We start from the raw sequence: 11,793 nt of genomic DNA on the forward strand, positions 1-11,793 counted from the left end.
TTTTAGATATTGTAACTATGCAAGGAAAAAACTTGAAGTGGTTACCTGTTACAAATACCTTGGTATCTGGCTTGATGACTGTCTCTCTTTTAAACTGCATGCCAATAACCTGCTAAAAAAACTGAGGGTTAGGCTAGGTTTCTTCTACAGAAACAAGTCCTGTTTCTCACTTGAGGCCAGGAAAAGGCTAGTCACTGTGACCTTTTTACCTGTGCTGGACTATGGTGATCTGTTTTATATGAATGCACCGGCCAATTACCTGATCAAGTTAGATGCCGCCTATCACAGTGCACTGAGATTTGTGACAAACTGTAAAGCATTAACCCATCACTGTACCCTGTATGCAAGGGCAGGTTTGCTTTCACTAACTGCACGGCGGCTCAATCACTGGTATCTTCTTATTTACAAAGCAATGTTAGGGAAACTTCCATCCTACATCTGCTCCCTGATCTCACGGCGTATTGTAAATGGCTACTGCCTGAGATCGAATGCTGTGGTTGTATTAAATGTGCCAACTGCTAGGACTGTCTTAGGGAATACAGCTTTTAGATGCGCAGCTCCGCTAACTTGGAACAGTCTGCAAAAGGAATGGAAGTTGAGCAGTTTGGTTCCATTACATGTTTTTAAAGCAAGGATAGATGCTATCCAATCGGAAACTGTTGGTATCTGTAAATGTTACTAGCTATACAAACTGTAGTGAATGTAAATATGCCATATGATGTCCTCTTTGTTTTTCTGTCATGTTTGTATTCATGTTGGAACCTACTTGCAGCAGGTCACCATTGAAAAAGAGGTCAATGATCTCAATGGGTTTTCACCTGAATAAATAAAGGTTTTGAATTTAATTGAATTGACCTCACCTGTCAGGATCCCGCTTGCCACCTTTTCACTCCACTCAGGCAGAGCCTTCCCCTCCTCGTTCTCATCCTCCTCTGTGACCCCTGTTGCAGTCTCCTGAGGCGTAGCGATGGACACCTTCTGACTGAGATTAATGGTCTCTGCAGCTTCTTCTGGAGCCTGTTCACATAGGCACATTGGTTAGCTACTGCAAGGTGAAGACAATACGGGCTGAAATGAAGACCTAAATGCCACTTAAAAGTGCTACTTTGTGCAAGCTGTACACATTTTCGTCCAGAAGCTTGTCTCAAAGTTACCCCAAATTAACACAATAGCTCCTCTTAGTAGTATGTGCTTCTCGTTACAATGTGGCTTTTGTTTGCCACAGAGAAAAAAATCCTTTTAAAAGGTCTCTATTCAGTCAGGAAACAGTCTCCCTTTGTGCTCAAATTTAAGAAATTCTACTTGACCTAAAAACTGAAAACAACACAAAAGTGCCTACCCTCGGCCGACAGAGAATCAGGTCCATCAGAAAAGATGACTAGCCTGATTGCATACAACAGAAATGACCTTGTTTGGCTTCGATCCGAGCCAGCGTCTCTACCTCCATCATGGCTGAACTGGCACTTGTCTTTCAGCTGAAATTCTGAAGCTGTTCCAACTGCTGCTGATAAGAGCATTATAACTGATTAATTCTCCTCACCTGCCTTTCTCAAATCTCTGCAATGCTGAGGCAGGGCTAACTTGGAGATGTGTGCCAGCTCAGAAGTAAGCAGGAGCAAGAGTTTCATGCGAGGCAAAAAACAATAAAGCCTCAAAGCATGATGTAAGCAATGCATTAACTTCAATGTTTTTCATGGAAGGGAAAGATTAAATATCTGCAGTATTTGCAGAATGTGTCAGTGACGGCAGGAGGAGAGTGAAGGCTATTAAGTGACAGGCTAACTTGCTTCATTATGGCACACTATATATCATCCAGGACTTACAACTGCACTTCAATGCAGAGTTAATAAGCAAAAAGTGTCTGTATGTGTAAGGACAAATCTATGACCCACCTTACTTGGTAATGTTATTATTAAACAATATGACTGATATGTGAGATTGCAGCTTTCAAAGAATAGGAAGATACACCCACTGTCACATGCCTGTAACTACCAATAGTGGTTGAGCACTCGAACTTGAGGCTAATTTTCCTAAAATAGCTCTCTGTACCCCTCACTGGCACAAGAGGATTTGTGTAATTCTGTGGGGACTTGAAATACTTATGTGCACATGTTTTAATGTGTGTAAACAGTACAAACTCATTTCAGAGGATCATTTTCTCAGAGCATTTGGTCAGCATGAAAAAACATGGCAACTGGTGCCCTGTTATGTTATATATTCAGATGTATGTTCCCCAAAGAATATCAAATGTGTGTGCTGTTGAAAAACTGACTGCAAAGTCACACTGACCTGTACCCTGAGATCTGTCATCTGGGACAGCAGGTCCTGGAACAGCGCTCTGTGAGCCGCAGACAGCTCAGCGGACAGCACCACCCCGACATAATAACCTGGAGCCGGCGCCATCATGTCCGGAAACATAAACACACCAGTGTTACAGAGCAACACGGGGGAGTCCACGGCCATGAGAGGATACAGCCAGTCGCACACCTACCAGGAAGCGAAACAAAAAGGATATAAATGGGTGATTTTAGGATAAATAACTACATGTAATGAAGTCAAGAAGATGTGAATCAGACCAACACTTGAATTTATTTTTGAGAAACATGCCCCAATATATATTAAAAAAACTAAAATAATTGAATTAACATTCAAGACAAATGTAATAGAGGGATAAACCTTTGCAAAAATATCCTGCTTATGAGGACATATTATTCTCATTTCAGGTTTATATATTTGTATGTTGTGCCTTTACTGTGACATGTTTACATGCTTTAATGTTCAAAAAGTGCACTATTTTCCTCATACTGCCTGTGCTGAAGGACCTCGAGAACCCAGACTGCTCTGATTGGCTGGCCGGCTCTGTTGTGATTAGTCAACCGCCTACAGTTATCACATCCCCTAGCAAATCATATACAATGTGTTGGAGTGGTAGCCAATAGAAGAGCGGTTGATACATAGCAATGTAACTAAGGTTTTTGGGGGGATTTTAGCCTTTTAAGACCTTTTAAATGCACACAATCCCATATAATACCTTCAGGAAAGGGAAGTGCCCAAAAATCATAATACGGCCGTTTAAGTATAGGTTTGCAAAACCTTGAAAATGACATGCCTCACATGCCTAATGGTGATCCTAAGTAGTGCAAAACAGTGAACAGTAGGAGAGGAGACGCCAGAGGAAACACTCTCCCTCTGCATGTCTAATAGGATTATAAGGCATAACAGTGTAAGCAGGGTTTAGTTGATTTACTTGCACTGATGTCACTGAGGGAAATACCAACTGGGAAATTCCCCAATGAAGAGCCACATTTCAGTCTCATGATCCACTAGTGTATTGGTGGTTTTAAAACAGCAAAACGTTGACAATCAAATGTAAAGAAATCACACAAATGTGCTCAAGACTGGATAAGGTGGATGAAGTAAAAGCATTATTATTGACAGCAAATATTTGTTGTCAGTTTGTATAGGTTTTGCTATCTGCTTCTTCTTGTTTGTGTGGTTCTACAATCAGAGAGTTGCAAGGGTCTGTAAATGCAATGAAAACAATTGGCCACAGCAAATCATTTACATTAAAAATGTAATTTTTACTTTTTCAATACTTCAGTACAAAGGATGTATTGAATAATGTAAGTGATATATCGGTACACATATAAATCATTAGTCAAAACAGGGCTACATTTGATTGAATTATAAAAGGTATCTTTCGCAGATAAACCTACCCGCAGACTGTAATGTATAACTATTTTCTGGTATCAATGCATTTCAGGCACCATGCTTAAAAAAAAAAGGTCTGCTTCAGTGGCAATTGTGTTCCCTGAGCTGGTCTGTGCATAAGGTACGTTTTATTTATTTTATACTTTTAGCCAAATATATAAATATGCCACATCATTTATATATATTTTTAATGAAATAGTCACAAGATCATCAAAGTTGTTTGATGTGGAGGTTATTGTGGCCAAGTCTATACATGATGCGTTTTTTTTATGTGGAGGAAGTTGATTTCCAGTAGGTCATGAGTGAAGTACCAATTATGATCCTGATGCGAGATTTCCCAGGAGCATGAAACTGTATCCATAAATCAATTGAGCTTAGGGCACCAAGTAAACAACAATCACATGATAAAGTCGATGTAGTAGGTTAGAGATCATTAACCAGTCTCCTATTGCTGACTCACAGTCAGAGAGAGCTTGATGAGCCGAGCAAACGTTTTATCAAATCAGGTTAAAGGTCACGAGACAGACTGGTGACATGGCAGTGATGGCGTTTCAATCCTGCTTATTGCATCAGATGGTCATGAGGGCTGGCTTATCAAGTTATTTCAGGCTAAGTAACTACGTTTGTTTTAGTGTGAGTGTGTGTGGGGGGGTGAACTGATTTGACCTTACCTGCAGAAAAGCTGGTGGGCGGTTGGGCATTCTGTCGGATTGGTCACTGGTAAACTTCACCAGCCGCAGGTAGCCCGGGTAAGAGGGAGCGCTCACCTCACCTTCAGGCGTGACAAAGAATATCTGTACACCATGAGGGATGTACATCAGCTCCTCTCCCTCTTCACCCATACTTTGGGGAGATGGTGTTGAGTTAGACGTACGACTGTAGAACTCTTCCCCAACCAAAGACAACTCCCCCTCATCTGTGCCGTATGAGACAGACAGGTGGCCTTCAGCCGCCTCAGGAGAGTAAACTGGAGGCTTCTCCACTGGACCCACATGCTGTCTGGTGGGTGAGAGGGGGAGACCCTTACTGCTGCAGGCAGACACGCCTCCTACAGCCCCTGCTGCCTGGCTGCTAGCAGAAAGTGGATCTGGTTTGTTTTTGGAAGAAAGTTTTGGATAGAGACCTTCTTTAGACGTGTCTGCAACATCAGGGTCAGATCCACTGCTAGTATTCAGTGTAGGTGCAGATCCAAGGTCAGAGCTGGTCTCCAGAATGGCCAGTCGAGTGGTGATGTTGTCCAGCGTCTCCTGCATCTTTTGCTGCATCTGCCTGGCTGATTCCCAGGAGCTGCCATAACACTCGTCTCCCTGGGATGGCACACTGATGGCCCTGAGGAGGTGCTTTCTCCCCTGCTTGTAGAGCTCCAGGGCATGTGTCTTGTCCCCGGATTCATCTACAGACAGTCCTTTATTTATGCACTCAAAGGCCCTTTCATAGCCATCTTTGATCACTTGGAGTCTGGCACTGTCGAATGCAACTTGTTTAGCTTTCTCCATTCCCTCTGAAAACAAGTACAATTAGCTGGATGTATAACTAGCTGCATCCATCCACATGGGCTGACAGAACTCACGTAAAAACATGTAAAGCATAAGAGCAGATGTTTACCATACCTATAATTCAAAATATGTGCTTATACTTTAGGGTATTTCCATTCAAATTACTGCTTATCTTTGGCCACAGAGCTAAGAGCAGCCAATTGACAACCAGACGTCATTTTATAATTTGAAACATGTAATGAATACTCATTATAATCAACGTTACCTGATCCCCTTAGATGCGTCATCTGTTGTAAAAGAGGTCTCTAAAGTAAGGCTAAGTTGCCGACACACAAACAACAGCTGACGCCATAATATGATTGTAACAAGAGAAACATAAACAAATAACTGTGATGTCCGATAAAATAACTCGTTAAATTATTGTTAGTAAAAGCTCATTCATGGGCTAACGGTGTCCATAGTCAACTTACCCCGGTAAGTGAAAAACTCAGAAGAACAGCTTGGTTAGCTTGAAGCTAACGTTACGTAGTTGTCAAAAACGATGCCTCTAGCCACCGAATAACGTTGACTTCTGCCTCTGTCTTAACGTAAAGTTTTGGACGTGACGACGGACCTTTTCAACTCCACTTAATGTAGAGAAGGGATGTTTCACAGACTTCTCTCTATACTGTTGAAAAAGCCAAAGTATCGTGACAGGATGTATCGCTTTGCTTCAACACGAAAACATCACATGGAACATGATGTGCCTTAAAACGTGTCTGTAATTTTAGTTTTATTGTGAAAGTATTCACCGGAAGTTATATATTATTATCATGGTGGCATCGACGTTGGTTTTACTAAACACGCGTTCGTTTAAAGGTCCCATGTCATGGCCATTTCTACTGATCACAATTCCATTGTTGAGGTATACTAAAATATATTTATATTGTGCAATTTTCCAAAATCACATTGTTTTCTCATACAGCATCTCTGTATAGTAGGCTATGTGTATTCACCATGGTATTCACTCTATGTCCTAAACGGCTTGTTGGAGCTCCCGTCTGTGAGTGTTTACTGCCATCTACAGGCCACACTGAAGAACTGCTTCTACTATAATAAACTGTAAATAAACATCAATGCTTTCAAAATAACAGTACAAAACGGAAGCATTTAGAAACGACATCCAGACATATCAATTCGTATATTTAACACAAACTATTTACAGCAGATGCATGTAAAAAAAAAACAGTACGGGAACTCTTGAAGTGCACCAGTGTTTGCGAACGTATGACAAAACACAACATTTCTGTGAAATTTAAAATAACTGAAGTGACCAGGAATGAATTGTGTTGAGCTTTCCCCCTTATCTAACCTTGAACATATTAATGAATTATTAAAAAGTAAAATTGTTTACATTCATAACTACCAACCCCTCTAACATTTTATTTTTTTAGTCCTGCGAAAAGTTTTAACCTCATAGATGTTCACTTACAGATATATAACTGTGTTTATTGAACTACTTTGATAGGCTTTATAAGATTAACTGAGATAGCACTAACAAATATCTCATACTTCTATACATCAGCCGTATTAACACTACCTTGCGTTCAAAGGCGAATGAGGAAGAGGAGCTCCTTCTGGTCGATGAAGTTTAGCATCACAGTCAGTCAGGTTTCAGTTGATGTGTGTTTGTACATATGTACATACCTGAGTGAAGAAGAAGATGAAAACAATGAAGCAGCAGAAACACATTTTATTCAGTCTAGTCATATTATTATTACACTGTTATGTTTCTGCACTGAAGCATGATACTTACATGTGTGTCTTTGATCCTTGCCTTACACTGAGGTCTCCACGTGGCAACAGGATATAGGTTTACTGACAGAGGTTGAGGCTTGAGAACCTGTGAGGAGTTGAAGGAAAAGCTAAATAAATGTTTTGGATGAATGAAAACCTAAGAGATGGATTTCTAAGTGATTTGGAAAATGTGTTTAATATCTATGTGTTGCCACAACTCCATGGTAGATGCGCTGGAACTCTTCTACTGAGCGGTTGTGTATGTTGACAGGTGCGTCGTGGTGCAGTGGAGCAGTGGAGGTCTGGGGGCCACAGTAGCAACAGGTGGCAGGTTAGCATGTTTGGAAGGAGGGGCCCTGGAGGTCTGCTTCCTTTTCTTGGGAAGGTCTGCAGCAGCAGAAGGGTGCCGGTGCTTTTGGGTTAAAGTTGGCACCTGGAGATTGACAGCAACACACAAGAGAGAGTAAGGATCCAGTAAAGATCTCACTGAACAACATACTTTTATACTCTCAAAGGAGGAACATATACATCAGACACTCTGCAGAGGATTGCTTGGTCAAAATAAAAGGATCTTGCGGATTACATTCTGTCCAATTTAATTAATGTGTTCTTCCCTGCAGCCTGTATACCGTCTGCAGCCTGCAGGCCTCCTGGCTCCCTCTGCCTGGCGTAAGGAGACTCTCCTTCCTGTCTGGAGGACGGGAACATCACATTGCAACAACACACACTCATGTTAGGATTTACAAGTGCATTAAAACAGGATAGACCTTTTACATTGCAGACTTTTTGGTTTGTCATAGTAGTAAAAATGTGCTGGACTTTTACCTGGAAGCCTTATGTTAACAATATTAATGTATGAAATGTAAGCACAATATTGAAAGACTAAAAGTACAAAAACCTCTTTAAGAAAGGTAACAGGTAACACACCCCCTTATGGCCCTCATATTAGTGAATATTGTGATTCTTATATTGTACATCATATTTACATTTCATCTTAAATATTGCAAATATTTTCACAAACTACACAAATATTGTCAAATATCTAAAACGGTATTGTTAACAATGCAGTGGCCTAATTCCAATTTGATCAATTCTTGCAATTTATTTTAATGAATAGATTCATTGAGTCAGTTCAATACTTTACCTCCTGAGTCTAATGCTAACAGTGTTCAAAGGTCTCCTATCATGGAAAATTCACTTTTTGATGTCTTTTATACATAATTGTGTCCCCGGTGTGTCAGGGAGCTCAAAAAGTGTCAGAAAATAAAACCCTCTCTCTTTTCCCCCGTACCCAAATCTCTAAAAACGGGTGTACAACGGAGCTGATCCAGATTTACGTCCGATATGACGTAATATCGGAAATGTGGGCTGGCTTTACACCCAAGGCCCGATCAGAAACGTCACTATCAAAAACAATATGTGACATGTTTTGGACGTAATATGGTCTTTGTTTACATTAGCAAAGATCGCTAACACTCAGAGCTAACCTGTACTGGAGAGAGTAGCCTATGTGTAAAAAAGCAGCAAATAAAAAAAGGAACTCACCTTGTGGTAAACCCGCAAGAGAAAAAGCATTTGAGCTCCATACTGTTTCAGAAATAATCCTTGATGTGGTTTGGAACATGAAATGGCGTTTAATCATGGCATTATTTAGCTGCATCTGAGCAGAGCAAACACTCATCTCTCTGGAGCTCACAGTGTGCCTGCGTGCTCCAAAGGGGGCGGGGCCAGCAGCTACTGACCCAGAATCAGCACTTCCCTAACAGGGTTGAAACAGAGGGATATGTCTAAAATGCATTATCTGTTGGGTATTTTGAGCAAAACACATCATAGACATGTTTTTTTATATATTTGTATATATCTGAGGACCGTAATGCCTAAAAATAGCATAGGCCTAATAGGAGACCTTTAATGCACTGTAAAAACTGTTGCTTTGGTAAAACTTTAAAAAAATGTTCCAAGCAATTTTAAGAGTTTAGTCAACTTTTGCATTTTTTTAGTTGGTGAAACTTACTTTTTTAAGTCTTAATCTACTCAAGAATGTGTTACTTTGCTAAAACTTAAAAAAATATGTGTCAAGTGGTTCCAAGCAATTATAGGAGTTGGGTAAACTCACTATTGTGATTTTTTCTGCATGTGAAAAGATGAGATGAGCCTACAATTAAAAGCCAACATATTAAGTGTAACCAATGCAAATAACAATATGCTAAGAACCACAAAAGACAAGAGTAAATAAATAAATTATAAAACTCAATTGAGTTGCCAGAACCTACGTATATGACAAACTCTTCCTGATTTCAATCCAACCCTTTGAATATTTGATAGCATTTAAACATTGCAGATTAAACAAATAGATTTAAAAAAGAGAATGTTATGGAAATGTTAATACATTTTATTAACATAAGCAGCAGAAAGTGCTTTCAAACGGTTTTCATAAAACAGTAACATGTTTAGAAGCACAACACATATATAACATTAACGTAACACTGAGACAGGAGAAAGTCTTAACATTTGTGTTAACAACTTACAGTTACTCTTAAGGTAAGTGCTGCTAATGACCTACAAAAAGTTAGAACTTATACTTAAACAGTATTTTCTGTTTGTTAAGGCACCTATAAAAACAGACACAGTTGACAAAATCCTGGCTTTTAAGAACAATGTTTGTCATGTCTTAACTAATGTTTTTTAATCTTAAGAACATTTGTATTTATGTTCACACTGAGGCAAACATAAGGTGATAGGTGATGTGTTTTCCTCAACAACAAAAAAATCTGTCTTGAAGTCACAACGAGTACAGCGAGTTTACATTAGCTGGTAACAGAGGTGCAATTCACGTGCATTACAAGGGGTTTAAGACTTTACAAAAAAGACTGTTTTGCAAGAATTTACCACATAGTCATGATGACATAGTTCATAAAATGTCAAACTACCTATTTTTAACCTCACCTCATGCTCAGAGATTAGCTCCTCTCCACGTTCTCCCATATATTCAATGAGGCATCTCAAGGTCACCTCTCTCTTTTTACAGACAGTAGCACATGGGTCCTAGAATAAATAAGAACAGTTGATTATTTCAACCAATCTTTAACGATTTATTTTTAATTATCTTGTGTTTATGTGACAGCTTAATTCGGATATATATGTTAATTAAGAAGATCCCTGATGTTAAGTTGACCAGAATGTTTATTTCCACTGTGTACAACATGTAAGAAGCAACCCCACAATACATTTTTTATTTGCATCTAATGTTGTTCTTTATTATTTCTAATGTCACACATGTACATGTTATGATATTGTGTTCTTGCTAAGCAGTATTTTATTTGGAAATGCTGTTGTTAGTCTTCGCCATAAGGTTGCGTCAAGAGAGAAGAAGAAGCATAAGAAGAAGAATTCTTCTTCTGTGGTTGTAAATAAGTACGGAGTTAGGCTAGTAAGTTGAATTAAGTGTACCTGCAGCAGAGCAATGTAGGCAAGAGAATACGTGTATGATCAAAGTTGTACTCGTAGAACAAAAAAGTTGTGACGAGTGAAGAAAGACAACTGGTGACCGCCTAATCTGTGGCTGCAACACTTACAAATAACCATCTAATAGAGAAATATTTGTATATACATACAACTGGTATATTATCTCAATATAATGTATTAATATTATTCTGGTATCATGTAAGCATGTAAATGTAGAATAGAATGGGAGGGATGAAACCCTCTTTAATGGTCACACATGCAGCACACAGTGAAATTTGGCCTCTGCTTTTAACCCATCCTAGTACCAGGAGTCTATGCCAGGAGCAGTGGGCAGCTATTGTACAGCGCCCAGGGAGCAATGGGAGTGGGGGGGGATGTCCGGTGCCTTGCTCAAGGGCACCACGGCAGGGGCCAGGAGGTGAACTGGGACCTCTCCAAGTAGCAGTCACACTCCATATTTAGGTCTGGTCAGGGATTTGAACCGGCGACCCTATACGGCTCACAGTCCAAGCCCCTACTGAATGTAGTTAATCAGAATAAGTGTAAAGTGGGTCGGGGAGCACATCTGAACAACTAATGTTTTGTTATGTGGTTAAACGTTTTGTAAGAAATTAAATGCTGATTTACATTCAGAAGAGCATGACTAATTTTAATAAAAAAGTTTATCATCAATATACTGTATATTCATAAAAGGAAATTACACCAAATGTGATGAACATTTCAAATCTAGTTGTCGGTTTAGTTGAGTTGTTAAGTGGGTTATGGAGTGCAACCTCAGTTCTGGCTACCAGTGAATCTGACACACTGGTCCTTTTTACAAAAAAAAGTTTTTGAAAAGATCAACTGATTTTAGGCAAGATGACTGAAGAAGAAACGAAACACTTAGTATGTACCACTGTTAACTCACCTGAATCAGTGCCTTCAACAATGCTTTAATGCGCTGACCAACTGCTCCTCCCTTTGCATTGAACAGCTCCAGAAGCTTTGGCGTGTACCTGTCCAGAATGAAACATAAATGTTGACTCAAGTGGAACCGCAGTGCATCTTTGGAACTGCTCATTTATCTGCAACACATTTAAAAAATTGGGAAATTATTAGAGACATAATGAATATGTTATCAAATACACAAGCCAGTTTAAAAATGAATGGGGTCAGCTTGTCGGTTACAATATGTTGCCAAAATCTAAAGCTGAAAATGTAGGCAAATTAAATGCACTGACAAAATCATGCAAATTCGACAGGCAGTCAGTGCCTCTGTATCAGGTACAGCAAATGCTTTGTCCCTGTGTCCACCTAAAGTCAATTCAGACATCATGTCACAATTCCGTCTGATAAATGCTTAAGA

The 11,793-nt window shown here is 39.6% G+C and overlaps 1 protein-coding gene across 1 annotated transcript; it reads right to left on the minus strand.

The window, feature by feature from the left end:
• Nucleotides 1–849: 849 nt before the first annotated feature.
• On the minus strand, nt 850–5,931 carry spartb (spartin b; the record flags this gene model as incomplete). Its single annotated transcript, XM_010778550.1, has 4 exons — nt 5,678–5,931; nt 4,383–5,212; nt 2,290–2,487; nt 850–1,017 (listed from the first exon to the last, which is right to left on the minus strand). Coding segments are annotated over exons 2-4 (1,191 nt in total), but the record flags the coding sequence as incomplete, so codon positions are not given.
• Nucleotides 5,932–11,793: the final 5,862 nt, after the last annotated feature.

The sequence above is a fragment of the Notothenia coriiceps genome, unplaced genomic scaffold (genome assembly GCF_000735185.1).
Source record: "Notothenia coriiceps isolate Sejong01 unplaced genomic scaffold, NC01 NC01_scaffold00019245, whole genome shotgun sequence".
In the NCBI taxonomy this organism is placed as follows: domain Eukaryota; kingdom Metazoa; phylum Chordata; class Actinopteri; order Perciformes; family Nototheniidae; genus Notothenia; species Notothenia coriiceps.